Source organism: Salvelinus sp. IW2-2015, linkage group LG6.2, assembly GCF_002910315.2.
Source record: "Salvelinus sp. IW2-2015 linkage group LG6.2, ASM291031v2, whole genome shotgun sequence".
NCBI lineage: Eukaryota > Metazoa > Chordata > Actinopteri > Salmoniformes > Salmonidae > Salvelinus > Salvelinus sp. IW2-2015.
The window spans coordinates 305,183-317,902 of record NC_036846.1 but is presented as its reverse complement, the minus strand read 5'-3'; the positions used below and the strand labels follow the sequence as shown (position 1 = coordinate 317,902).

General features: G+C 38.3%; 2 protein-coding genes across 2 annotated transcripts; both read left to right on the top strand.

The window, feature by feature from the left end:
• Nucleotides 1-490: 490 nt before the first annotated feature.
• Nucleotides 491-2,289, top strand: LOC111965468 (protocadherin alpha-7-like). Its single transcript, XM_070444137.1, has 2 exons — nt 491-1,617; nt 2,267-2,289. Exons 1-2 carry the CDS (start codon nt 624-626, stop codon nt 2,287-2,289), a joined length of 1,017 nt encoding a protein of 338 aa, XP_070300238.1. The 5' UTR covers nt 491-623.
• An 8,424-nt stretch (nt 2,290-10,713) lies between these two features.
• On the top strand, nt 10,714-12,715 carry LOC111965465 (protocadherin alpha-4-like; the record flags this gene model as incomplete). Its single annotated transcript, XM_023989649.1, has 1 exon — nt 10,714-12,715. A coding segment is annotated over exon 1 (1,869 nt), but the record flags the coding sequence as incomplete, so codon positions are not given.
• Between the last annotated feature and the right edge of the window lie 5 nt (nt 12,716-12,720).

The following is a 12,720-nucleotide window of genomic DNA, read 5'->3' as shown; positions in this document are numbered from 1 at the left end:
ACGGGACATCTGGGTCCAGTACAGATCCGGAGACAATCGGTACATGTTAGTTGGACCCAGAATGAGTATAGGTTCTACTATTGTCCCGGGCAGCAATGGAAATACTCTAGTGATACCCGAACACAGGAGCAGAGCTTCTGGAGAGGTAAGAACTATACGTTTAGTTACTGCATAGCTCTTCTGTTTGTAAGTTCCGAATGAGTTACATTATATTTTAGTCTGTTTAATATGTTGCTTTGGTCGGAGTATGGTTGTGGCATTAACAACCGTACTCTCATAGGGTTTCTCGTCACTGCTTTTGTAAGTGATCGCTGTCCACGACAGTGGTTCTGAAACACTGTACAGTTCAACCTGCTGTTTGAGTGGTTGCGATTGTTGTGCACACGGTGTCGCCGCTCTTCAGTGTTAGAAACATGCATTTGGTTTAAATCCCTCCCTCTCTTTGTCCTGTTGGCTCATTGAAAATCATATGAATCTAGTGAAACGGGCACTGGCTTTCTGGAACGGAGAATACCATCCACATGAAAGGTTGCTTGGATATGTTTGGTGGATAACCTTGTCATCTTGATTTTTTTCTGGATAAAGCGGACTGTAATGGTTCCAAAATAACAGGACTTGTCAAAATGGTAGACGGACAGAGAAGAGYGGCGCCTCTCCGGGCGATGCTSTTGTTTGTATTTTCGTTGTGCTTTTGCCGTGGAGCTTATTGTCAAATACGCTATTCTATCGCGGAGGAGTCGAAAGAAGGTACTTATGTGGGAGACATAGCAAAGGATTTGGGGTTCAGTGTGGATAAACTGACGGAACGAAGGTTTCGGATTGTATCGGGCTCCAAGGAAGGTTTTTTGCAGATAAACCAAGACAAYGGCGTGTTGTATGTGGACAGAACCATCGACAGGGAGGAGCTGTGTGAGAAAATAATTGTGTGCTTGATAAACCTAAAAACCGTGGCCGAGAATCCGTTGGAAATACACTATGTTGAGGTAGAAATAACAGATATTAATGATCATTCTCCTAAATTCCCGGAAAAGGTGAAACATTTGGAAATATCCGAGAGCGTTCTGCTCCAGGGGACGCGCTTTCCTCTGGACGCTGCGCGTGACCCTGATGTTGGAGCGAACAGTCTCCGTAAGTACACTCTCAGTACAAACGAGAACTTTGAGTTAGATGTTAAAACTCGCGGCGAGGATAAAATCCCCTTTTTGATATTGAAAAAGCCGCTAGACAGAGAGCAGAAGTCTGAAATATTGTTAACCTTGACTGCGTATGACGGRGGTAAACCAGAGAGATCTGGCTCTGTCAATATAACCGTAAAAGTTATCGATATGAATGATAATATTCCCGTTTTCGACCGACAGGTGTATACATTAACATTAGATGAAAATGCTCCCTTAGGCACTTCTGTTCTGAGGCTGCACGCCACGGATCTAGATGATGGCGCAAACGGACAGGTTATATACACATTTGATAACAGTCTTAAAAACAAAGCGTTCGATTTATTCGAGATAGATGCGGTAACAGGGGAAATTACAATCAAGGGATTAGTAGACTTTGAAGAGCAGAGTGTTTACGAAATTGACGTGCAGGCATCTGACAAGGGCCATGTTACATTGACTGGTCACTGCAGTGTCGTTATCAATACAAGCATATGGACGTGGGTATTTTGGAACTTGCTTTGCTATTTAGGGTTTGTTCAGGTGTGTTCGTTTTAGTTCTGTTATCCACAACAGTTTGAAAGGAATTGTATTGCATTCGTTTTTTGTAGTTCTCTAAGTGTCCTTTTAATACACCAATTTGTTACAGAATATGATTGTGGGGCATCCTAAATCAATTGAAGTGTAACTCAAAGTTGCATCGCCTTAGAGTGTGTGTTTCTGCAATGCAGAGTAATGCACTCTGATGTGTCGCTGTCCATTTGCGTGGTGCAGAAGCGCTGTTGCTTTGCGGCTCATCAAAAGAAAAAACAACAGAAACTATGCAATGTGCTTTATTTTATATTTTTGTCAATCTTATCAGTTGCTGGTAGATACTATCAGCCTCTATTAGCCACACAAAAACCCTACACTCAATTTAAATGAATGATTGTTGTCTCTGCATGTTTATGCCTTAACTGTTACTGATGCCGGATAGCCAATGTGCTGTGCACCACCATACAATGTGTGGTAGAATCGCACGGTGTCAGTGCTTTAACTAGAATTATGCACTTGAAAGAAATCTCCACGTCATACCTTTGATTCCTCCCCTTGGTTTGTAATTTCGCTTCTAGCAGACAACAGTCGTGAGCTGTGAGGAGAGATTTAGAACATAATTGAATGCAACTAAAATGTTTTGTTTTTTAAATAATGAGCAGTGATCATGTTTGAGCATGAATGGGTAAGAGTCGTTGATAATAGAGTCGTAATGTTGGCTGCTGTGGATTTTTGTTGGATAAAGATTATACTACAGTCGCGGGCAGCAATGGGAACACTCTAGCATCACATGCTGCGCCGAACACATTAGCAGAGCTTCTGGAGAGGTAAGAACCATACGTTTTGTAACTGCTTAGCACTTGCATAGTTTATTGTCCTGTTCGGTTTGTAAATCCCGTCTGAACTGCATTTTATTTGAGAAGGTCTAATATGTTGTTTTGGACGGAGTGTGGTTGTGGCACTTACAACCCTACTCCTCTCACAGTGGCATTAACAACCGAGGTAAAGTTGGTTTTATATTCACACATTCGGACATTCAACAGACATTCACCAGACATTCATCAGACATTCACCAGACATTCATCAGACATTCATCAGACATTCACCAGACATTCACCAGACATTCACCAGACATTCACCAACATCATCAGACATTCATCAGACATTCACCAGACATTCATCAGACATTCAACAGACATTCGCCAAAAGCCATTTAAAATGTAAAAATCAATAACTAATTCATTGATTGTCACAGAAACATAAATAATAAATGGTTTACTCTATAAATGCTCTGCATTTACAACCTTTGTTTTTAATAAAATATCCAGTTTTGATTTGATGGAATACTAACAATCTAAAATATGCCATTAAAAGCGGTATAAATCAATAACTAATTCACTGTTTGTCACAGAGGCATCAAACTAGGTATGATTTATTCTATAAATGTCTAACATACTTTTCTAACCTTGTTTAGTAAAAATCCTAGTTTTGATTTGTAGAAATACATAAAATCTATAAGATGCCATTAAAAGCGGTATAAATCAATAACTAATTCACCGTTTGTCACAGAAACTTCAAACTAGGTATGATGTATTATAAAAGGTCTAGCATACTTTTACAACCTTTGTTTTGAGGAAAAATTCCAGTTTTGACTTGATAGAATCATAAAACTATAAGACTGCCATTACTGTGATGTTTGATATTAGATCATTGATGTCTGATACCTTTTTTTTCAACGCATACGATTTTTGCAAATGTATGCCTTTTTTACTATGAAGTTTATATTACCTGAATACTCAACGATGATTAACACCTCAGTTATGTTGCTTCTGTCAGGGTTGTGTCAAATGCATATCATTTCAAGTCAATTTAGCAATTGAACAAAATCCAATTCAATTAGAAAATTTTCCGAATTGCAAAAGCATGTACAGAATTTGGGTATTCCAGAACTGTAATTTACATGTAAATAAACATAACCCTGTTTAATGTTTTAATACTGCAGATAGAATGCTCTGTGGGCCAGAGATGGTACCAATCAGCTTGTCTGGGGATGACAAAGAAGGACTTGAACAAAGCCAAAATAGAAAATGATTGGAAGGGGCCTCTTTGCTGTTAAATAAGAGAGGTAAATAAATGACTGTTGTGCCTTGTAACTACTTTAAAATGTGGAACTGTTGCACTAAAAATGCAAACATTGATTTGGCATACACTTTAAGATTGTAAACATTGTCTAACTTCAAATAGAACAAATTGCACTTGAAATGAACATTTCTTTAAAGTTATTGCAAATAAATCCTTATTTTTACTTTTTTTCTGCAACAATCACTGAATAGTTATTGATTTCTTCATCTTTGAATGCAATATTTGAGATTTTATGTATTTCTATCAGTCAAACTGGAATTTCTGCTCAAAGCAAAGGTTGTAAAAGTATACTAGACATTTATAGAATAATCATACCTAGTTTGATGTTTCTGTCATAATCAGCTTAAACGTTTTGATTTATATAGCTTTTAAAATGCATCTTATAGATGTTACATATTTTCTATCAAATCAAAACTGGAATTTTCCTAAAAAAAAGATTGTAAAAGTATGCTAGACATTTATAGAATAAATCATACCTAGTTTGATGTTTCTGTGACAAACGGTGAATTAGTTATTGATTTATACTGCTTTAAATGGCATCTTACATATTTTATGTATTTATATCAAGTCAAAACTGGGATTTGTCCTCAAAACAAAGGTTTTGAAAGTATGCTAGATATATAGAATAAATCATACTGGTATGATATTCTTTGACAAACGGTGAATTATTTATTGATTTATACCGCTTTAATTGGCATTTTATAGATTTTATGTATTTCTATCAAGTCAAAACTGGAATTTCTACTCAAAACAAAGGTTTTAAAGTATGCTAGACATTTATATAATAAATCATATCTAGTTTGATGATTCGTTGACAAACGGTGAATTAGTGATTGATTTTACATTTTTTAAATGGCTTTTCGCGAATGTCTGTTGAATGTCTGTTGAATGTCCGAATGTGTGAATATAAAACCAACCTTTACCTGTCTGTGGATTATTGTTATTTATCTTGAAAACATGGAACAAAGAGGATGCGGGGCATGGCGGGAGCGACGGCAGTGGGTCGTCTTCTTCGTTGCTTTGATTTTCTTTTGGAGCGGAGCTTCAGCTCAGATAAGATACTCAATCTCTGAAGAGCTTAAGGAAGGAACTGTCGTGGGGAATATAGCTAAGGATTTGGGAGTTGATCTGAGTACCTTGACGGAAAGGGGATTTCGAATCGTATCTGGCTCGACTGATCCCCTTTTCCAGGTAAACCAGAATGACGGCATCTTGTATATGAACCGAAAAATAGACAGAGAGGAAGTGTGTGAACGGAGCAGCGTTTGTTTAATCAATCTGAAAACCGTTCTAGAGAACCCGCTGGAGATCCATTATGTCGCGGTGGAGGTGTTAGATGTTAACGACCATTCTCCCAGCTTTCCCGAGACAGAGAAACGGTTGGAGATTTCAGAATCTGCGTTACCGGGAGCGCGATTTCAGCTGCCAGCTGCGCGCGACTGGGATGGTGGCCAATTCTCTGTTCAACAATATAAATTCAGTCATAGTGAACATTTCCGTGTTGAGGTCAAAGACCGAGGTAAAGATGGTAAGATGCCGTTTTTGATTTTACAAAAGCAACTAGATAGAGAAACAGTAAAGAGCCACAAGCTCCTCCTCACTGCCATTGATGGTGGAAATCCCCCGAGATCTGGAACTATTGAAATAACTGTCGAGGTATTAGATGTTAATGACAACACACCTCTATTCACTAAAGATGTGTACTCTGTAATGTTAAATGAAAACTCGCCCGTAGGCACAACTGTTATTCAGGTCAACGCCACTGATTTAGATGACGGTGTCAACGGACATGTAATATACTTATTCGGTAATGACGTGAATAGCAAAATACAGAAACTTTTTGATTTAGATGCCGAAACTGGTAAAATAACGGTTCGAGGTCAAATCGATTTTGAGATACAAGATAGCTATGAGATTGACATACAAGCGTCCGATCAAGGAGTTGCTCCACTAACAACAGACAAAAGTGTGATCATAAAGATAGTTGATGTTAACGACAATGAACCCGAGATAGAGGTGACATCCTTTTCCAACGCCATTCCCGAGGATTGTAGACCCGGAACTACTGTCGCATTAATCAGTGTTAATGATATGGACTCTGGTCTCAATGGGAAAGTGATCTGCTCTATAAATGGCGAGGACGTCCCTTTTAAACTAATGCCGTCTTTACAGGACAACATATATTCTGTAGTCACCAAGTCACCACTGGATAGAGAGAAACAGGCTCATTATGACGTTATAATTTTAGCTAAAGACGCAGGCCAGCCTTCCTTGTCATCTGTAAAGACTATCAGCGTTGTTGTATCAGATGTGAATGATAACAGTCCAGAGTTTTCACTGAGTCCCTATAATTTCTATGTCATTGAGAATAACGACCCAGGAGGCTCAGTATTTTCAGTGAGTGCCTCAGATCGCGACATAAATGAAAACGCACTGATTTCATATAATATTCCGAGAGGCAGCGACGATGAGAACAAATGGGCATATTTTCTTAATATTAATTCTGAAAATGGGAACATATTGGCTCTAAAAAGCTTTGACTTTGAAACTTTAAAAACGTTCCATTTCCAAGTTGTAGCTACAGACTCTGGAACTCCGTCACAAAGCAGAAACGTCACAATTAACGTGTTCATTCTGGATCAAAACGACAACGCTCCAGTGATCTTGTATCCAGTCAGCGCTAACGGTTCTGCTGAAGGTGTGGAGGAGATTCCCCGCAATGTGAACGCAGGCCATTTGGTGACTAAAGTGAGAGCCTATGACGSTGATATAGGATATAACGGCTGGTTATTATTTTCRCTGCAGGAAGTTACTGACCACAGTCTCTTTGCTTTGGACCGCTATACRGGACAGATAAGGACACTTCGGTCATTCACAGAGACAGACGAGGCTGAGCATAAACTGGTCATACTGGTAAAAGACAATGGGAACGTTTCACTGTCAGCAACAGCTACTGTGATTATCAACGTCGTGGAGCCCAAAGAGGCTTTTGCTGCTTCTGATGTTAAAAGTTCAGTAAAAGATGACGAGGAGGAGAACAGCGTTACATTTTATTTGATAATTACTTTGGGTTCAGTTTCAACGCTTTTTCTCATCAGTATCATCGTGTTGATTGTAATGCAGTGCTCCAAACCCACAGACTATTCCTCCAAGTATTTACAAGATGCGAATAACGACGGGACACTGTGCCACAGCATCCAGTACAGATCCGGAGACAATCGGTACATGTTAGTTGGACCCAGAATGAGTATAGGTTCTACTATTGTCCCGGGCAGCAATGGTAATACTCTAGTTCTTCCCGAACACAGGATGAGAGCTTCTGGAGAGGTGAGGAGATTGCCAAGTTATTATTCAAGTTACACATCGTGTATTGTCCTCATAAACTACGTAGCCTGTAATGTACAGTGCATACATTCATTGTCTCAATACAAGCATATGRACGTGGGTATTTTGGAACTTGCTTTGCTATTTAGGGGTTTGTTCAGGTGTGTTCGTTTTAGTTCTGTTATCCACAACAGTTTGAAAGGAATTGTATTGCATTCGTTTTTTTGTAGTTCTCTAAGTGTCCTTTTAATACCACCAATTTGTTACAGAATATGATGTGTGGGGCATCCTAAATCAATTGAAGTGTAACTCAAAGTTGCATCGCCTTAGAGTTGTGTGTTTCTGCAATGCAGAGTAATGCACTCGTGATGTGTCGCTGTCCATTTGCGTGGTGCAGAAGCGCTGTTGCTTTGCGGCTCATCAAAAGAAAATACAACAGAAACTATGCAATGTGCTTTATTTTATATTTTTGTCAATCTCTATCAGTTGCTGGTAGATACTATCAGCCTCTATTAGCCTACAYAAAAACCCTACACTCAATTTAAATKAATGATTGTTTGTCTCTGCATGTTTATGCCTTAACTGTTACTGATGCCGGAGTAGCCAATGTGCTGTGCACCACCATACAATGTGTGGTAGAATCGCACGGTGTCAGTGCTTTAACTAGAATTATGCACTTGAAAGAAATCTCCACGTCATACCTTTGATTCCTCCCCTTGGTTGGTTTGTAATTTCGCTTCTAGCAGACAACAGTCGTGAGCTGTGAGGAGAGATTTAGAACAYAATTGAATGCAACTAAAATGTTTTTWGTTTTTTTWAATAATGAGCAGTGATCATRTTTGRGCATGTAATGGGTAAGAGTCGTTGATAATAGAGTCGTAATGTTGGCGTGCTGTGGATTTTTTGTTGGATAAAGATTATACTACAGTCGCGGGCAGCAATGGGAACACTCTAGCACTCACATTGCTGCCCGAACACATTAGCAGAGCTTCTGGAGAGGTAAGAACCATACGTTTTGTACCTGCTTAGCACTTGCATAGTTTATTGTCCTTTTCGGTTTGTAAATCCCGTCTGAACTGCATTTTATTTGAGAAGGTCTAATATGTTGTTTTGGACGGAGTGTGGTTGTGGCACTTACAACCCTACTCCTCTCACAGGTGGCATTAACAACCGAGGTAAAGTTGGTTTTATATTCACACATTCGGACATTCAACAGACATTCACCAGACATTCATCAGACATTCACCAGACATTCATCAGACATTCATCAGACATTCACCAGACATTCACCAGACATTCACCAGACATTCACCAGACATTCATCAGACATTCATCAGACATTCACCAGACATTCATCAGACATTCAACAGACATTCGCCAAAAGCCATTTAAAATGGTAAAAATCAATAACTAATTCATTGATTGTCACAGAAACATAAAAATAGATATGGTTTACTCTATAAATGTCTAGCATTTACAACCTTTGTTTTTAATAAAATATCCAGTTTTGATTTGATGGAGATACATACAATCTAAAATATGCMATTAAAAGCGGTATAAATCAATAACTAATTCACTGTTTGTCACAGAGGCATCAAACTAGGTATGATTTATTCTATAAATGTCTAACATACTTTTCTAACCTTTGTTTTGAGTAAAAATCCTAGTTTTGATTTGATAGAAATACATAAAATCTATAAGATGCCATTAAAAGCGGTATAAATCAATAACTAATTCACCGTTTGTCACAGAAACTTCAAACTAGGTATGATGTATTATATAAAGGTCTAGCATACTTTTACAACCTTTGTTTTGAGGAAAAATTCCAGTTTTGACTTGATAGAATCATAAAATCTATAAAGACTGCCATTACTGTGATGTTTGATATTAGATCATTGATGTCTGATACCTTTTTTTTCAACGCATACGATTTTTGCAAATGTATGCCTTTTTTACTATGAGATTTATATTACCTGAATACTCAACGATGATTAACACCTCAGTTATGTGTGCTTCTGTCAGGGTTGTGGTCAAATGCATATCATTTCAAGTCAATTTAGCAATTGAACAAAAATCCAATTCAATTAGAAAATTTTCCGAATTGCAAAAGCATGTAACAGAATTTTGGTATTCCAGAACTGTAATTTACATGTAAATAAACATAACCCTGTTTAATGTTTTTAATACTGCAGATAGAATGCTCTGTGGGCCAGAGATGGTACCAATCAGCTTGTCTGGGGATGACAAAGAAGGACTTGAACAAAGCCAAAATAGAAAATGATTGGAAGGGGCCTCTTTGCTGTTAAATAAGAGAGGTATAAATAAATGACTGTTGTGCCTTGTAACTACTTTAAAATGTGGAACTGTTGCACTAAAAATGCAAACATTGATTTGGCATACACTTTAAGATTGTMAACATTGTCTAACTTCAAATAGAACAAATTGCACTTGAAATGAACATTTCTTTAAAGTTATTGCAAATAAATCCTTATTTTTACTTTTTTTTCTGCAACAATCACTRAATTAGTTATTGATTTCTTCATCTTTGAATGCAATATTTGAGATTTTATGTATTTCTATCAAGTCAAAACTGGAATTTCTGCTCAAAGCAAAGGTTGTAAAAGTATACTAGACATTTATAGAATAAATCATACCTAGTTTGATGTTTCTGTCATAATCAGCTTAAACGTTTTTGATTTATATAGCTTTAAAATGCATCTTATAGATGTTACATATTTCTATCAAATCAAAACTGGAATTTTTCCTAAAAAAAAGATTGTAAAAGTATGCTAGACATTTATAGAATAAATCATACCTAGTTTGATGTTTCTGTGACAAACGGTGAATTAGTTATTGATTTATACTGCTTTAAATGGCATCTTACATATTTTATGTATTTATATCAAGTCAAAACTGGGATTTGTCCTCAAAACAAAGGTTTTGAAAGTATGCTAGATATTTATAGAATAAATCATACCTGGTWTGATATTTCTKTGACAAACGGTGAATTATTTATTGATTTATACCGCTTTAATTGGCATTTTATAGATTTTATGTATTTCTATCAAGTCAAAACTGGAATTTCTACTCAAAACAAAGGTTTTAAAAGTATGCTAGACATTTATATAATAAATCATATCTAGTTTGATGATTCTGTGACAAACGGTGAATTAGTGATTGATTTTACATTTTTAAATGGCTTTTCGCGAATGTCTGTTGAATGTCTGTTGAATGTCCGAATGTGTGAATATAAAACCAACTTTACCTTGGTGCATTAACAACTCTACTCCTATCATAGGGTAACTCATTGAAATCAGCGGCTCATCGCTGCTTTTGTAAGTGATCGCTGTCCATAACAGTGGTGCTGAAACACCATACAGTTCAAAGTGCTGTTTGACATGTCACATGTTTATGTTTTAGTTTGAGTACTTGCGCGTGGTGATGTTGCGCGCATGGTGTCGCTGCTCTTCAGTGTTAGAAACACGTACTTTGTTTAAATCCCTCCCTCTCTTTGTCCTGTTGGCTCATTGAAAATCATATGAATCTAGTGAAACGGGCACTGGCTTTCTGGAACGGAGAATACCATCCACATGAAAGGTTGCTTGGATATGTTTGGTGGATAACCTTGTCATCTTGATTTTTTTCTGGATAAAGCGGACTGTAATGGTTCCAAAATAACAGGACTTGTCAAAATGGTAGACGGACAGAGAAGAGTGGCGCCTCTCCGGGCGATGCTGTTGTTTGTATTTTCGTTGTGCTTTTGCCGTGGAGCTTATTGTCAAGTACGCTATTCTATCGCGGAGGAGTCGAAAGAAGGTACTTATGTGGGAGACATAGCAAAGGATTTGGGGTTCAGTGTGGATAAACTGACRGAACGAAGGTTTCGGATTGTATCGGGCTCTAAGGAAGGTTTTTTGCAGATAAACCAAGACAATGGCGTGTTGTATGTGAACAGAAACATTGACAGGGAGGAGCTGTGTGAGAAAAACAGTGTGTGTTTACTCAATCTAAAAACCATAGCAGAAAATCCAATGGAAATACATTATGTTGAGGTAGAAATTACAGACATAAATGATCATTCTCCTAATTTCCCGGAAAAGGTAAAGCTCTTGGAAATAGCAGAGAATCTTGTATCGCAGGGAACGCGCTTTCCTCTGGACGCTGCGCGTGACCCTGATGTTGGAGTGAATAGTCTCCGTAAGTACACTCTCAGTCCTAACGATCACTTCGAGTTAGATGTTAAAACTCGCGGAGAGGATAAAATCCCTTTTTTGATATTGAAAAAGCCGCTAGACCGAGAGCAGAAGTCTGAAATGATGTTAGTTTTGACTGCGTTTGACGGAGGTAAGCCAGTGAGATCTGGCACAGTCAATATTACAATAACTGTTATTGACGTTAATGACAACGCACCAGTCTTTGAACGACAGGTGTATACATTAACTTTAGATGAAAATCCTCCCTTAGGTACCTCTGTTCTGAGGCTGCACGCCACGGATCTAGATGATGGCGCAAACGGACAGGTTATATACACATTTGATAACAGTCTCAAGAACAAAGCGTTCGATTTATTCGAGATAGATGCGGTTACAGGGGAAATTACAATCAGGGGGTTAGTAGACTTTGAAGAGCAGAGTGTTTACGAAATTGACGTGCAGGCATCTGACAAGGGCCATGTTACATTGACTGGTCACTGCAGTGTCGTTATCAACGTGAAAGATRTAAATGACAACGCACCTGAGATGGACGTAACGTCTCTGTCAGGTCAAATCCCCGAGGACGCACGACCCGGTACAGCTGTAGCTCTAATCAGTGTGTCTGACATGGACTCTGGTGAAAACGGCTTGGTTATATGTACAATCTCGGACAACATCCCTTTCGAATTAAAACCGTCTTTTCAGAAAAATATGTATTCTTTGATTACTAAAAGTGGATTGGACAGAGAGTCGGAGCCTATGTACACAGTGACTATAACTGCTACGGATAAAGGAGAGCCATCATTGTCTTCCCACAAAACTATCACGGTCCATATCTCAGACGTCAACGACAACAGTCCTGTCTTTYCCCAGAGTCCATATACTTTCTATGTACCAGAAAACAATGCTCCAGGCGAGTCGTTGTTTTCATTGAGTACATCAGATAGAGATCAGGATGMCAACGCTCGTGCGTCTTATCATATTTGGAAAGGCGATGGTGACACTCCTATTGTATCCTACVTAAATATGAATTCTGATGGTAACATTTACGCGCTAAAACGTTTTGACTTTGAAACTACCAAAACGTTCCAATTCCAAGTTGTAGCTACAGACTCTGGAACTCCGTCACTAAGCAGTAACGTCACAGTGAACGTGTTCATTCTGGATCAGAACGACAACGCTCCAGTGATCTTGTATCCAGTCAGCGGTAACGGTTCCGCTGAAGGTGTGGAGGAGATTCCCCGCAATGTGAACGCAGGCCATTTGGTGACTAAAGTAAGAGCCTATGACGCTGATATCGGATATAACGGCTGGTTATTATTTTCACTGCAGGAAGTTACTGACCACAGTCTCTTTGCTTTGGACCGCTATAC